Source organism: Pteronotus mesoamericanus, unplaced genomic scaffold (assembly GCF_021234165.1).
Source record: "Pteronotus mesoamericanus isolate MK-2021 breed Mesoamerican mustached bat unplaced genomic scaffold, CSHL_Meso_final contig_68, whole genome shotgun sequence".
NCBI lineage: Eukaryota > Metazoa > Chordata > Mammalia > Chiroptera > Mormoopidae > Pteronotus > Pteronotus mesoamericanus.
In genome coordinates this window covers 14,927,286-14,943,602 of record NW_026555234.1, presented here as the reverse complement: position 1 = coordinate 14,943,602, position 16,317 = coordinate 14,927,286, and the positions used below count along the sequence as shown (strand labels likewise).

Below are 16,317 nucleotides of genomic sequence, written 5' to 3'. Positions count from 1 at the left end.
CATTTGACCTTTGCAGTTTCATTTTATGCAATACCATAATCGATGTTCTTGCTTTGAAATACTTCCTAAGTTTGATTGTTGTCTTGAAGGCGGTATGTTTTTAAAAATGTACCCCATTCAACTGCCTTCTAATAACACTCTCCCTGAAAATATAGTGGATTTTTATGGCAATTCATATCTACTTATGTGTCTGCCTATTTGTCTATTTCCCTACCTACCTACCTATCATTATCCATATAGAGTAAAACTGCTTACTCTGGAAGGTGCCAGGACAGATTAGCATCGTATCTGTTAGCCCCTGAAGTAGTCTCTTGTCATATGGCCTCTGGTGAGCATCACATGGGATCACCTCGCCAAAGTGAGACGCCCAGTCATTACTAACAAGCTCGGCCTCTTACGGAGTAATTTTGTTGCCTCTCCACTTCACGCAGACTTGAGAGAGTTAATTATTTAATATGTTTGCAAAGTACATTGAGTTCCCTAGAGAAAGTGTGCCATGTAAATATCTATAAATGAATAATTAATTAAAGTTGAAGCAGATGACTTGGTGAGTTCTTCCTTAACTGCCCCATTTTGTTAATGAGGTGTTTTGACGTTACAATCTAGTTTTGGTTTCTTGCCCCCTCCTCCTTTCCCCTGCCTTATCCTTCTTCCTTTTCTTGATTCCCTTCTGTTTAATTCTTTTTCCCTTCTGTCAATTCTATCAGTGCCTACCAAATTGTGAGCACTCGGTCAATCACAATGATTTAGCACCAGATCTGTAGGTAAAAGCCTTCATTAACTTCAACGGGCGTCATAAGCTCCTCAGAACTCTAGGGCGAGATTAATAATTAGATAATGATTCTCATGCGCAGTGAAAACAAGAAGCAAGGCTCATGGAATGCTGAGCACGGCGCGGTGATCAGTAGTCGAGAAAACCCTTGTTAGCTGACCCCTTTTCCCTGATCTGCTTCAAGTAAAACAAGAGATCCTGATGCTCTAAAAATTAATATAAATGAAATCAGATCCATTCTACAACCTCTGCTTCTCTCATGCACTAGGAAAAAAAAAAAGAAAGAAAGAAAGAAAGAAAAAAAGGAGATTGCAATTGAACAGCATGGTTTGGAGATTCGTTGGACTGTCTTTCAGGAAACAGCACACTAACTGGGATTGTGTTTGAAGGAGCGTCATAATTGTTGATTGAAAGTTGACGTCCAAATCTAATATCCTTTTACCAGAGATTAAGAGGAATTAGGGAACAGTTCACGTCCATCCTGCTAAACCTGACCCAGTTTATTTACACTGTAATCTTACTTCAGAGCGTGACAGATAAAATGAGCTGCTCTTATCAATTAGTAGCTGAAGAACAATGTAGATTTCAAGTTCATTATAAGAACTATTTTTTGTAAAGCACTGCAGGAATGAAGAGACGCTCCCTGCTATGCTGGGGAATGGGGCTGGGAGGGGGCAGGAGGAGGGCTGGAGATCATTTTTTTCTTTCTCTCTTAAGAGTTTGAATTACTGTGCAGTCTTGGGTCTTCTAGTGACCTGTGCTAAAGCCCTGGGGCTAAAGCAGACCTATAATGGATCTATTTCTGACTGTTCGGCAGCACTGGAGTTTAAAACAGCACTCATGGTAGGTGCATATAATGAGGCCAATGCCTCCTTCTGAATCCAGGAGGCCGCTGGTCAGAGCTCCGTGCGGCCTCTCCAAGTGCAGAGGAGAGCGGGTGCTTCCTCAGCTCACTTCCAGAAGACACAGATGTGGCTTTAGGGGTAAGAGATGAGGGTCAGAGAGACTCTCTGCCCTCACAGCCCAAATCTCCCTGCCCTGCGTGCCCACCCACACCCCTGTGCCACTTCCCGCCATCGGAAACTCCCTCCTCTGGATTAAGGTATTGTTCCACATTCAAATACCTCTGGGAGGAATAACACATTCTCTTTACTAGTCGTTAATAATTTAGCGTTCATTCCACAAACATTTGTTGTGTGATGAATTTATTCATAACATGAATTCATTAGAGTCAGGGAGTGAGCAGACGCATTGGAGCCCAACGCTGCCTTTCTGCTGGTAGCGTTGCTCCTCTGAATCTCAGCTGGCACATCTGGAAAAGCAGGGGGACAGAGTGAGGGACCTTCCAAGTTGCTTGCGGTCCCAGCATTGCCTCCTTAGGCAGCTGTGGGAATGGGCACAGGCCCGGCAGTGAAGGCAGGGTTGGGGGGCGGGGGGCGCGTGCCTGGGAGAGCCGGAGACACAACGGGGTGGGCATGGAGATTCATCAGAAGGCTCAGGCTCTTTGATCTGCTTTGTATCAACCTGAAGCCTTGGGTCCAGAACCTGGCACACAGTAAGTGACTTGTAATATTGGGTTGAAAAGTATAGGAAAAAAGATACCACTTATATAAGTTTTCTAGGGCTACTGGAACAAAGTACCCCAAACTGGGCGGCTGGGAACAACAGAGACTTGTTGTCAGATATAGTTCTGGAAGGTGGAAGTCCAAAATCAAGGCATTGGCGAAGCCCTGCTCCCTCAGAAGCCTCTAGACAAGGATCTCTCCTTGCCTCTTCCAGCTTCTGGTAGTCCAGGCGTTTCTTGGCTTGTGACAGCAAAACTCCACTCTCCACCTCCATCTTTACATCGCCCTCTTCTCTGTGTTCACATGCCATCCGTCTGTGAGTGTCTTTGTCCAGATTTCCATCCTTTTATAAGGGCCCCAGTCATACTGGATTAAGGCCCTAACTTAGGATCTCATCCTAACTTGGTTACCTCTGCAAAGACCCTATTTTCAAATAAGCTCCTATTCACAAGTACCGGGACTTAGAATACAATTCAACCCATAACTTACAACAAACTGGAACATGGGTGTGAAAGTCCTTATTGGTTGGAAAGTGTTTATGCAAATGTAGGTCAGGGACCTCAGTCTGGCCCTTTCTCCCAACCTTTAGACTTTCCATAGTTTCAGCGTAAGGACTGTGAAATCCAGTGAAGACAAAGGAAGGGGAAGATTATAGAAAATGAGGTCAAGGGCACAAAAAGACAAAGTTTACTTCCTTCACATGGTTGCCTACACCTCGTTCAGGCCCTGAGTGATGTGACCTCAAACACCTGTGTGCAAACCCAGATATCCCAGAATGGGACCAGCAGGCAGGTGACGCCCATTCCCCAAGGCCACACTGGAAAGAATGGAAATCACCGATTCACACTTGTCTTTCTGTCTCCCATTATCATAGACTCAGAAGGTCACTTAATGAAGAAAAGCTTCAGTGAGCACCAGTAAGCTGTTAATTATTGCATTGTTCAGAAGACAGACAGTCCCTGACCTCCAGGGCTCGGGTTCTAAGGGACCCAAGGACAGCCATGTATATATTGGGTGCCAAAAAGTTTGGTTTTTTCCATTAAGATGGCTCTAGGAGCGCTTAGTTGTCTTTAACTTCACTTAAAAAAATTTTGTTACATTGTGTTGTGACAGCCACTGTAGCAGCGTGCGTTTTTGAAAAAATTTATCAAAATTGGTGAACTTTTGTGCAGCTATTTTAATATTGAAGCTAGAAGAAAATACACAACACTTTCAGCATATTATGTTTTATTATTTCCAGAAAGATAAAAATGCAACTGAAACGCAAAAAAAGGTTTGTGCAGTGTATGAAAAAGGTCCTGTGACTGATCAAATGTGTCAAAAGTGGTTTGCAGTTTCATGCTGGAGATTTCTCGCTGGATGATGCTCCACAGTTGAAGCTGATAGTGATCAAATCGAGACATTAGTTGAGGCAATTAATGTTAAACCATGTGGGAGATAGGTGCCATACTCAAAAATATCCAAACCAATACAGTTATTAGTGAAAACAAAAAAATGTGTCTTTTATTTTATGGAAAAAACCATATGGACTTTTTGGCCAACCCAACATTTTATCTTTCCTTTCTCTTTTGGGGGGTTACCACCAGGGAAGCATTGCTTTCTACTTGATTGGGAGCCACATTGAAGTCTAAATTTCAATTCCGGGCTGAATAGTTATGTTTTCCTGAAGGTTTGAATAAATCACCCAATCTGCTTAAGTTTCAACTATATCCAGCATTTCTATTTTAATCACTAGTTTGGGCTGCTTAGGACTCTAGAACCACCAAACCCTTTTGTGACTTAATTTGGGATAAGAACTAGGAAGGAGGCAGAGGGTGGCCTGAGAACCAAACTGGAGAAAATGGGCTTCAGCCACACCCTAAAAGATTTGGGCAGATGCAAGGGGCGTTTTCTTTTTAGTGAGGACTGCAGTTCTTTGGTTTGCAAAACTGTAATTTTGGTAAAGATAGGAGAGATTTTCATGGGAGGAAGATTGTTTAGTTTCCACTCTGATTAGACTACAAGGAGGTGAGTTAGATAAACTATCCTTTCAGGTAAACTATTGTACTTCAGGATAATAAGTGTATATAATCTATCCTGCTTCCCTTTTTACTTTGAATGCCAGGAAGCTCAAAGCTAACTATACCATTCAGTTAAAATATTGATATCAGTCTAGGGCACTGTTTCAGTTAGCTATTGCTGGGAACATACTACCCCCAAACTTAGTGGCTCAAAACAACAACTTATTTTTGCCTTTCACGGTTCTGTGAGTTGACAGGACTCGGCTGAGCAGTCCTTGCCTGGGGAGTTACATGCTGCTTCGTTTGGATGGCAGCTGGGGTTAGGATCAGCTAAAGGTTCAGCCAAGCTAGATGTTCAAGAGAGTTTGCTCATTCACATGTCTGGCAGCAGGGCCGGCGTGGCCGGAGGCTGGCCAAGTGGCTCTCCCTCCCTCCACGTGGCTAACTTGAGCTTTTTCACAGCTTACATGTGGCAGCTGGCTTCACCCAGGGGAAATACCTCCCTGAGGGTTATAATGGGAGATGTGGCCCATGGGTGGGGTTAATGCTACCACATCAACATCCTTCTATTCTTTATGATCTTATCAGGGATGTATTTTTTTTAATGAGCCTTTTATGGAATTAGGCAGGTGTGAATAATATATAAGTGATGCTTTGCTTTTGTCTAGGGATCGATACTTTACCATGCACCCACCTATGCTACCTTACCTGGCCTTCACGACACCATGGAAATGGGCAGATGACCTACTTCATCCCCTTGTTCATAGACCTGGAGGCTGAGGTTAGAAAAGGCCGCCCGAGGTAACATGGGTAGAAAGTGGTGGGCTGGACCCTGAACAGGCATGTCTGATATGACAATCTGTGTCCTCAAGCACCTGGCAAAGCACTGACGGAGACTGAGGTCTAAAACCCAGGTGTGACCCCCCCACAGGCTGCACAATACCCGCTTGCCTCTCCCCCACCCCGTTTTGCAGCAGCAGTCGGCTCGTGGTGAGGGCTGAGTCCTCGAGCGAAATGCCTCATCCAAACTGGCTCCGCCTCCTCCAGGACGTGGGTCTGAGCGCTCTCCAATGACTCAGTTTCTTCATCTGTAAAACAAGGCTGCTGCTGCTGATGTCATAAGGATTAAATGAATCAAAGTAATACTTGATAAGAACTTTAGAAAGAAATCTCTCAGGAAAAGCTGTAGAGAGAAATAGCTACTAAGAGAACGTTGATCTAGCTTGACCTTTTGCGTGCTTTCCTTGATTTTATATGGACGCTGCTAAGCGTCCATGAAGGTACGAGTGACCTCGACATTTCATTTTACTTGATATTGCATATTACTGATAGACTGAAAGCCCTAACTCAATGTTAATGTTTGCCTGAGCATCCTGATTTCAGGGGCAGGATGCAGTTATAAAACACTGTCAGGGCTTGTAGACACAACTGGCGTTCCCCGAGCTGTCACATGCACTCACTCTCTCTCCTCAATTATTTACAGTGACATTCCCTCCCTGGGTGCCCTGCCGCTCTCTGCTCTCACTCTCTGTCCCTAGTGGATCTGCACATTCACACCCAGCTTCTCTCCACTCCACTCCTTTTCACACGCGGTTCTTCTCCACACAAGTCACCCAAAGATTTCCTTCCACCTTTGGGCACATGCCCTTGACCTTCTGCCTTCGGTGTAACTTTATTCCTCAGACCCTCAGTATAAAGAGAGTTGTGCTCACTGAACCCAAAATGCCCCCCTTCCTGTCCCAGGGCCCCCGGGGATGGCAGGAGAAGTTTCCACAGCCATGCCCCACACGGCAGGATGCAGACCTGTGTTTGAGGGGGGAGGCTATCGACACCTGGCTGCCCCTGCCCAGGAGTGTTCTATTCACAAAACTCTTTGTTAGTGGCCAGAGAGGCAATTGCCCTGCTGCCCACTGGGACACGACACAAATAGCCTGTGTGCAGTCCGGACAGCACCTGATAGCTCCCGCTTGAGGGGCACATGCTGCTGACACGAGACACGGCTTGGCTAAGGGAAGCTGCCTGCCTTTTCCCCGCTCAGACTGGGGAAGAAGCGAGCTGGATATGCACCTATTCAGGAAGGCAAAGAGCCAAAAATAACCAAGAGCAACAGCATTTTATCTGACAGGCCCAGAAATATAGCTCGGAGCACGCCAGGGCTACAGATAGAGTGATTCTCAGACCTTCAGCATTGCCACAGAAATACCCGGAAAAGCTCTTAGGTTCCACAAGAGCGCCCATCCGCTCTTTGCTACAGCTTCTCAAAGCAAGGGCGCTGTGGCCCATAGACAGAGAGTGTACAGAGCCAGACACTTGAGGCTCCAAAGACAGAGTCTGGGGGCCGGGACAGAAGGATGGTATCCAATAGAATATTCTAAGGAAGAAAGAAAGAGGAAGCAATTGGTTGATATGGAGGATGCAAAACGGAGAGGAAGTGGATTTAGGAAAGGTAAAGCCTAGGTGTCCTGAGAAAAACGGAAGTACTGAACATGACGCTTGGCATGCAGGATTTAGCTAGGTCCTGAAGGTCATCCTTGGCAGAAAAAAAAGGCCACGGCTTTCCCACCAAGATGGAAAGTGCATTGTCTGACAGCGATCTTCTCTTCTATTTCTGTTTTATTCTCTTCTATTTTGATGTAAAAGGCAAATGTCACAGTTCATTCATCTTTATTCTGAATATCTGAAACTGCAGAAAGGGAGGAGAGGGCAGGCCAGAGGAGAAGGCGCCAGGATGCCTGAGAACCCTGACCGTGGGGAGAGCGCGGAGGAGATAACCATGAATAAACAAGGAAAAGAAACAAGGAAGGTAAGATGGGAGACAGGAAGGAAGGAAGGATGGGAGAAAAAAATCAAAAAGGAAGGTGATGGATTCAATTTTACTTAGTGAATAATAACGTCTATACACAGCATGCAGGGAACATGTGGAGCTGATTAAGAAACAATCTGTGGCCCCTGCCGGTGTCACCCCGTTGGTTGGGCATCATCCTGCACACCGAAAGGTCACCTGTTTGATTCCCAGTCGGGGCACGTGCCTGGGTTGCAGGTGTGGTCCCGGGTTGGGACCTGTATGGAAGGCAACTGATTGATGTGTCTCTTGCATTGATGTTTCTCCCCCTCTCTTCCCCACTGTTCCCCTCTCTCTAAAATAAAAAAAAAAATTAAGAAAAAAATAAGAAATAACCTCTGCTTTCAAGGAGCTCATGGTCTACTTGCAAGAGGAGACAAGGCCAACAAAATGACTGAGATGTGAAGCAGGACCAGCCAGTTGCCACATGGGGCTACAGGCAATGCTCAGACGGGCAGAGAGAAACGACCAATGAAGTTTGAACCTAAAGTCAAGAGGGAAGGCTCCCTAGAACAGGTGGCTTTGCCCGGGCCCTGGATGTTCATGTAGGAGGGAAGTGGGAAGAATGAGTGTTTCTGCCTCACAAGTAGTGCCCTCCCTTCCCCTCCTGCAACCCCTAGAGGTCATTTGTCTCCATAGGGCCACATCTCTCTACCCTGAGCATCCTTAGTCCCTACAAATGCAGTTTCCAAGTATCAGCATGGACAGCGACCGTCCAAAAGTACATTCCCACTGGTGCAGTGCAAAATGAGACAAAGACCCATTAGGAGTTTTTCACAAGCAAATTACGTTCAGTTTCAAGGATTGTCTTTTATTCTGTTATTAGGTCCTTCCTGATTCTTGGATGGTAGAAATGCCCTGAACTTTTTAAAGAAATAATATGGACAGAAGATATTATAGGTGTATCCGGGGGTTGATTTTGCTTGTTTAAATAGTCGGCCAACTACATTGGTCCCTGACATGTACCGATTGTAAGCCATCTTAGCAGCAGAGAACTACAGGCCTAAGATGTCATTCAGTGCCCGCCAGGGCAGGCAGATGCAGTGAAGGTTCTGCCTTGTCTCTCCAGCCCCTCCCCCTCCAGGCCGGGGATGCTTCTCCCCTGAGCTTCCTTAAGGGAGCTCACCGTCCTCCCTAAGATCCTGCTACCTTTGCCCTCTTCCGTGTTGAGGTGCGGAGTTCGAGGGGATGTGATAAACGGACTTACTTAGGCAGTAAGGAGGGATGCCAGATTAATACAGTCTCCCCAGGGGGCTTCACATTTTAGTGGAGTATTAAAACTTAATTCAAACTGATGTATTATAATGGTGGAATTTTAAGCCCTTCCACACTACAATGGGAAAGCAAAATATTTTTAAAATAAAGGGCCTTCTTCTGATATCAGACCACACCCTTCAAATTACTGACACAAGTGGCTAGAGAGGCAAGGGCAATAACATTCTGTCTTCTGGATCACACTCCGCTGCGCATAGAAATCCCCACCTTCTCTTTCTCTGGCCCTCTCTAATGCAGAATTAATCAGTCATGACGGCCACCCCCTGCCCGGGGCCAGAGCAACCTGCAGGTGGCTTTCGATGGCTTTCAGAGAACCAAACCGTATTTTAAGTCAGTTTTCTGCATTCCTGCCGCTCCTCGATCCCATGGAAAGGGCGGGTCCTGCCACCTCTGCGTTTCGGGGCCCTTGGGTGGTGCCTGAGCACAGTAGGAGTGCAATGGAAAATGAGCAAGTGAGAGGCTAGACATGCCAGGTTAAAAATAGCCCAGGCCCCTATGGGGGGCGGGCCCTCCGCACTGACTGCAGCGAGGTAAATCCAAACCCTTCCGCAAGTCCATGAATCCTGATTACAAACAACTTAAAGGGAACCATTCTGCTCCCTGAAGACCAACCAAGTCCGGGCACAACAACAGAGAGAAACTCAGCAGAAAGGCCCAGGGACACCCCACAGATCCTATGATGCCCCATGCTCCCAAACTGGCTAACAATTTTCCTTCCACATACATTAAAAAGTAGCGTTTCTCTTCTGGCCTGACAGGAAAAATATGGACATGATCTCTGCTGAAGCCACCAAATCCTTGATCCCCTTGCGCAGTCTATAGAACAAACGGCTTCCCGCGTCGCACAGCAGCATTTGAATTCTTTAGGTCTGTGGAAATGGGACGGGGCAGTGGTGACATCTGTCGAATAAAGAAACCCTCCAACGCTCCCATGGGGTGACTGCTAGGTGTGAGAGGGGCAGAAGTGGCCATTTCCTATAAGCCAGTGGTTCTGGAAATGGGGTCTCGAGCAGTAGCACCAGTATTACCTGGCAGTTTGTCAGGAATGCGGCTTCTCAAGCCCGACCTAGGACCTGCCGACGGGGAAATTCTGGCGAGGCCGTCCATCCACAGGCGCGTTCACAAGCTCCCTGGGTGATTCGGGTGCAGGCTTGAGTCTGATGATCACTGAAAGGAGTCATCTTGCAATGAGTGACTCTGGGCCAAGAAGAGCCTGACTCAGGGCCACACCCCGCAGGTGACCTAAAAAACTAAGGGGTGACTCTGCTGAGGAGCTGAGTGTGGCCAGGTCCATACCCAGATGGCTGAGAGCGTATCCAGGCCCAGAGGGTTCCAAAGCCGGTTAAACCCAGCCCTGGGCATCTCATATTCACCACCAGCCTCTTCCTACGCCTTCTGTGACTTGACCTACTGTGGTGGCACTTCCACGGGGAAAGGGCTGTGTCCTCTCAGACTCCTAGTCTATTATTAGTTACAATCCTCACAAATCCACCAGTGCCAAGGGGAAGCTTTTGCTAACTTTCCAAGGCGGGTTAACCATTTCCGAGCAGCAGCCAAGAGTCTAGGCAGTCGTCTGAGCCACTAGGCAACGTCGTGCCCTTCCCCGAGCGCCAGGGCGGGTCTAGAACTGGCAGTCCCGCTTTGGGTTGCCTGGCCGGTCAGCGAGCAGCCAGTCCCAACTTGCGTCCCCAAGGCCAAGATGTGCCTGGATTTTTTTTTTTTTTCAATGCTGTTTGTGCACTTGAACAGCCTCGCCCCTCTCATTTGTGGCTTGAGGACAATTGCATTGGCCTAATTAATTCATTTTCTTTTCCGTCCAAAGTGGAAGCCAGGGCACATGGATACAAATTAAATACAAACCCGCTTTGGGCGCCGATACTCTGGACAATTAAAACAAAGAGCGCGGCGGCTCGGGCGGCGGCAGCACCGCACAAAACCCTCGGGAAACATCCAGAACCTGCCGCGACCCAGCGGGCAGGGTGCGGCGCAACCTCGGCTACTAATGTACCAGCAGGGAGGCTGCCCCACCCCTGCAGGTGGACAGGTGGAGGTTGGCAGGGGTCAAAATCCATCCTTAAGGGCTGGAAGCTGGGTTGTTGCGTGGTGCAACTCCAGGGGGCACACTCGCCCAGCGCCCAGCGGGAATGGCGCCCTCGCCAAAAAAAACAACCGAACAAAACCCATTGCACCGGCGGGAACTGGGCTGCGCGACCCGCAAAAGGAGTGGGTGGGACTGGGAAAATGCCGGAGGGAGAAAGAGACTGAGCTCGGGAAAGAGAAAAGGAGAAAGTGGGAAGAGGATGGGTTTAGGAAGAGAATGAGAGAGAGAAGAAGGGAGAAGGGGAAAAGGGAAACGGAGGGAGGGGAGAGGTTCGCGGAAAGGAAGAGCGGGTAAGGGGGGCGGGGGAGGAGAGGAAAGAAAGGGAAAGGGGAGGCGGGCCCGGGGCAGGGCCACCCGGGCGGGGGGCGGTGGCCGGAGGGCGGGACCGGGGTCCATCCCCACCTGCTCGGGCGCCGGCAGCCGGGAGGAGTGGGAGCCTGGTGGCCGGAGGGAGCGGCCGCGAGGCGGGCTGGGCAGGGAGCAGAGGGGAGGGAGGGGACGGGGACTGGGAGGCGGGGAGGAGCCGGCGCTCGGCTGGGGCTGCGGGGGCGGCGACGGCGGGAGCGGCCGTGGCGGCGGCGGGTCCGGCAGCGGCGGCGGCAGGTGGCCCCGCGCGCGGCGGCCGGCCCGGCCGGGGGCGGGCGGGAAGGTGGCGCCTCGGGCGGGGGCCGGTCCCTGCACCAGGTGACCTGTTCCGGCCCGGATCCGGGCGGCCTCGCCATGAAGCGGCGCGGCGCGTGGCTCGGGCGGCCGCGGCAGCAGCAGCAACAACCCCTGCCGCCTGAGGTTGGCCCCCGGGCCGTAGCCATGGCCCCCCTGAGCGGCGGCGTCCCCCCGGACCTCGGCAGCCGCCCTGCCTGCGCGCTGTTCCTGCTCTGCTACCTGGTGAGCACCGGACCCTGCCCGGGTCCTCCCCGCCGTGCGGGGCCCCGGGGACGCGGGTGGAGGGGCCGGGGACCTCCGCCACGCGGAGTGGGCACGGTGTTGCTAGTTTTCTCTTTTCCTGGCTGCTGTGCCCCGGGCGCTCCCAGCACCTGGGATGGGTACCCGAGGCGAAGAGAGCAGTGCGTGGACCGGACTTGGCGGCGCTTCGCTCTCTCTCGTGTCCCTTCAATCTCCCTCCCAGACTCGCTCCAGACCTGAGTCAGATTCCCCTCGAGACCCGGCCTGTCCCTCTCTCCACCTGGGATCTTTGCTAAACCGAGTTCCTACCCCACCCCACCGGGAACGGCTCTCCAGCCCCCTCCTTACGCGTCTTGGGCTTCCCTTACAATCTCGCAGTTCCTTTCCTTCTCGTGCTGCCTAACTTCTCTTTCTCTCCGCGAATGGCACCCACCTCGACCCTCCTTTTGGTTTCCACCCTGTCCTCGTGACCCCGACCCTTTTCTGCCAATGACCTGGAGATGAATCGGCCGTTTCCAGCGCTCTTCAACTCTTCCATGGTCACTCTAGCCAAGTTGCGGATGCCGGAAAGAAATCTAGTTCTTAACACGCTTACCGCCAGAGTGGTGACTTTAGCTGCGTCTTTAACATTGTCATTTCTGAGAATACGTTTAGGTTATGCATGTCAGTTACAGTTTTCACACTTCTTGGCTTCTGTTTTTAGTCATCAACTAAATGGCAGTAACCTATTTTTCAAGACCAACTCATTTAAAATACCAGAGTAATTTAGGTCCTCAGAAAAGGGGGGGAGAAATACCTCTCCATTCCTTGGATGGCTTTTCTTCCTTGTGTTTTCAGTTCTAAACAGGAGTAATTTACAGAAGGTGACACCTTCCCTGTCCAGCCTACCTGACGTCCCAGGACCCCGTAGAGACCTTGGATTATCTCGCCACATATTACTGTACATAAATGAAGCGGAAAATGCTGAATCATGAAACTGATGTAATAGGAAATTCACAGAATGTGAAAAAAAATTGAGCAGTGTCATTGCCCAGAATTATTTTCATTTATGTGGCATTGTCATTATTCGGGATCTGCCTTCTCAGAAGCTAAAAACTGCTTAGGAGACACTTGCAGGGCTTGGAACTTGATTCCAACGAAATTTGCCGCCCAGCCCAAGTTTCTTTGAACATTCTCTACTTCTTGGATGTTTCATATCTTTGAAGCAAGGGAGTGTAGAAAGGCAGACTGTGTTTCTCCTTTTGCGTCTACCTGTTGAACAATCCGTGATTTTCTTTGTATTTTAAAATCAGTCAGGACCAAATTTTGAGGTTGGATTTCCTTCGTATTTTTCATAAGAAGTTGTCAGTTAACATGAATGATTTTTTTCACCCAGGAGACGTTATTATTTAATATTTATGCCACAGGGTTACAGCACACAGGCTCATACATAAAACTGCCATAACGAGGGACAGGGTTCCAGTTTAAACAGATGATCTCCGTCCACAAGGCCCTGGTTACCCGCAGAGGCAGACATGATGTACGAGAGTACTGGGTAAAACATTAATGCGCCGGTGGTCTGGAAGGTTCCACGTGGAAATCTTAACATCTGGCCAAAAAGAGACCACTTCTTGACAATGCCAGGAAATCAGAATAACAGGAGAAAAGCCTAGAGGCCTTGTGGTCACTGGGGACAGAGACAGATGGGGGGGGCGGGGGGTAGGCATTAAAGTTCAGTATGGACCACAGGGGGGGCCTAGGGAACACAACAGAGAGGGGGAAAGTGACGCTGTTGGGTAGACTGGAGTGAGGTAGTGACGTGGGGAGGTAGGGCTCCAAAAAGGGAGATGACGGCAGATGCCGTCACGTGGGAAGTAACTGGAGCGTGGAGGAATGTCTTGGTACAGGGATGAGATGGATTTTGGAACCAACACAGAGAGGGAAATGTCAGTGCTTCCTGACTATGCATGTTCTCTTCAGATGGGCTTCAGGTAGCTACTGTAAAAGAAAGGCTTTGATAGTCAAGAAAGCTATTTTGCAACTGAATGAGAAGCTTTTGCAAAACGCAAGGAAGCAATAGTGTGACTTGGAAGGTGGGCTTCTCCACCCCTCACCCCCCATTCCCTACCCCCACTAAGGTCTAGCACTTGCTAGGGATTTTGCTCTAGAAGTATGTGCTACCTGAGATACTGCCAAACGGCAAGGAAGGATTCTTGACCTTGGAGAGATTTCACCTGCAAATTGGGGGAATTGTAAACATCTGTGTGAAAAACCTGAAACAACCAAGAAAAAAAAATCATAATTGCTTGTGTTCTGCTCATCAAGGAATACTTCCTAGAGGAAGTGTGCTCAGTCTGGGGGTGGGGGTGGAGGGAAGGGCAAGTGGAGGGGAGGAGTTGAGCAGAATAACTAGGATATCAGGAATATGTAGACCCTAGAGGGAGAAAGCTAACCCATAATCTGGAAGCCTAAATAATAATAGTAATAATAATCATGCTAAGTTGTTTATGTGCATTATCTAATATTAATTTTAGCGATGACCCTCTGAGGGAGGAGCCATTATGATCCCCATTCAGGCGAGGTAACTGAGGCTCACAGAGGATGAGTAAGGGATAAGTAAGTTGCCCTGGGCCACACAGGTAAGTCCACCATTAAAACCCAAATGTATCTACTTCCAGAGCCCCAGTTCTTAGCCATGCTAGCTAATTGCCTCCTGGCTTTTGCTTCTTGTAACCCATTCCCCTCATGCATAGATGTATGGACCATTAGCAAAGCATTTGCAATTAGCAGCTACTGTGCGATTGGCCAGGATGTGAGGTCATGTCTAAAGTAACCTAAAATACGCAAAGCAGGAAACACAGGCCACAAAATAGAAGCAGGATGTTAAAGAGAGGGAAAAAAAAAGAAAAAGTAAAAGATATTTGTCATCCGTAATGGAGAGATAAGAGAGCGGGTCTTTATACAGACCACAGGCAGCTGGTTGGCCAAGTTTAGCACTTGAGTTTGTGTGAACGTGTGCCCAAGTGTAGAGCAGAGTGTGCCTAGGAATCCATTCCAAAGCCGACTTTCTGTGATTTGGGGGCCAGTTCCCAATTTGTGTGGTCCCCACCGAACTCCTTGTTCACAAAGCTGGAGGTTGAGAGTGGCTTTTTGAACAGATGCCTGTAAGCCCCTGCCCTCGTGGGAACCATGTGTCCTGGAGCCAGAGTCCAGGGGCTATGGGTTCCTCCTTCTCCATTGGCTGGGACAGAGTAACCTTCAGTCACAGCCTAAGAATGGAACTGTGACTGTAGCTAGGATACTGCCAAAGCATGAATAATTGTGACGAGGCCTGAAAGATAAGTCACGGAGTGGTGCCAAGCAGATTTCTGAAAAGATGATCCTTGGTTCCAGCAGCAGCCAGAAAATTCTTGAGGTCATCAAAGGTCAAGATGCAGAGAGCCAGCCTCCCCAGAGAGGGTGAGGGCCTCAAAAGCAAAAGGTAATGAGATCGATTCCCCTGAGCTCCCTGGTACTGAGCGGTGTGGTCCACACAGGACTTGCCCTGCCCAGCAGACTGACCGCCCCCCCTTGCCGTCCTCTTACATCATTAACTCTTATCTTCCTCCAGATGTGGCTAGAACAGCCTCAGCCCTCCCCAGCCTCATCTGTGACAGTGGCACTCGTAGAAGGCCATTTTGTCCCTTCCAAACTCTGGTCTCAAAGATATATATTTTTTCTTAAATGAGAAAATGAATCTCACAATGGCTAGTATTACTGATGGTCAGCTCTAGACACTTACACTCGTTAAATAACCAGAGGACAAAAAGTAAGAGGACATCAACAGTGCAAATGGACGTGAGGATCGTTGGCAGATGGTGGAGGCGACAGTCTTGTGTAGAATTCTCTGTGCTGGCCGTTACTTATCCCTCCAGAAGGAACCATGCGTGTCACGCAGGACCTGGAAGAACAAAACAGTAAAGAGGCCTCAGTTGTCCAGCTCGTGCGAGAGTGATCATGAATATATGAAATAACAGAGATCACCCTCAAGCATCACGTCAGCCAGTAACTTCCACATTCATCCTCACCAGAGCTCCTAAAATCTGCAAAGTGATGGTGTCTGCCTCTTGCCTTCTAACCCTTTTATTGTTGGTAAGAGTGTAGGAGCCATGAACGGGCTGACCAGAAGACAGAGAATCCCGATATGTCCCGGAGAAGATGGGTAGACTCCAGTAGACCATAAGGAGCCTCCAGTGGATTCAGTTTCACTGTTCACTGGCTCATCCTATTCCCCTGAGAAAGGAACAGGGAGGGGCAGGAGGGCTGCGCAGCACGTGAGGAATGGCTGAGGGGATTCTTACGTGGCAGCTCTTGTGTCCCATCCTCACCCAAAAAAGAGCTGGGGAGGTGGCTCAGTGCGCTGAGTATGTGTGTGGGTAACATCTACCCTCCCCAGACACAAGGCGTAGTGACCCTGTTGAATTTTAGCCACCCCCACCCCCTTTCAAAATGGGAGCGAGGGAACTACTGAGACTCCCTCACCTGCAGCCAGAAAGTGGTGAAGGTGTAGCGGTCAGTGGGTGAGTTGAGGGTGTCATTTGGAGTGTTTCTGGAAGGCAAGAGGAACACCATGGCTGACTTAGGAGGTGGCAGATGTGGATTTGAAGTTTTGGTTCTGCTGGTTGACCTTGGGCAAGTTACTCACCCTCTCTGAATCCATTTCATTTCCTCAGCTGGAATTCTCTGTCCCTCCCAGGGCTGTTGTGAGGATTAGGTTTGAAGGGAGAAATTCTATGAAGTTCTCTGTGAAAGGACGAGGTTAGACTGGCGTGGAGAAGACCATGCCTGTCCCAATGCCTGGCACAGGAGCTACTCATAGAAACCAAACCAAACCAAACCAT

The 16,317-nt window shown here is 49.0% G+C and overlaps 1 protein-coding gene across 1 annotated transcript in view; it reads left to right on the top strand.

The window, feature by feature from the left end:
* The first annotated feature begins 11,226 nt into the window (after positions 1-11,226).
* The window catches only part of SEL1L3 (SEL1L family member 3), a 93,232-nt gene continuing 88,141 nt past the window's right edge, over positions 11,227-16,317 (top strand). The window contains exon 1 of the mRNA XM_054582011.1: positions 11,227-11,440. Coding sequence (XP_054437986.1) covers positions 11,276-11,440 — 165 coding nt within the window. The 5' untranslated portion in view covers positions 11,227-11,275. The remainder of the gene's footprint in view (positions 11,441-16,317) is intronic.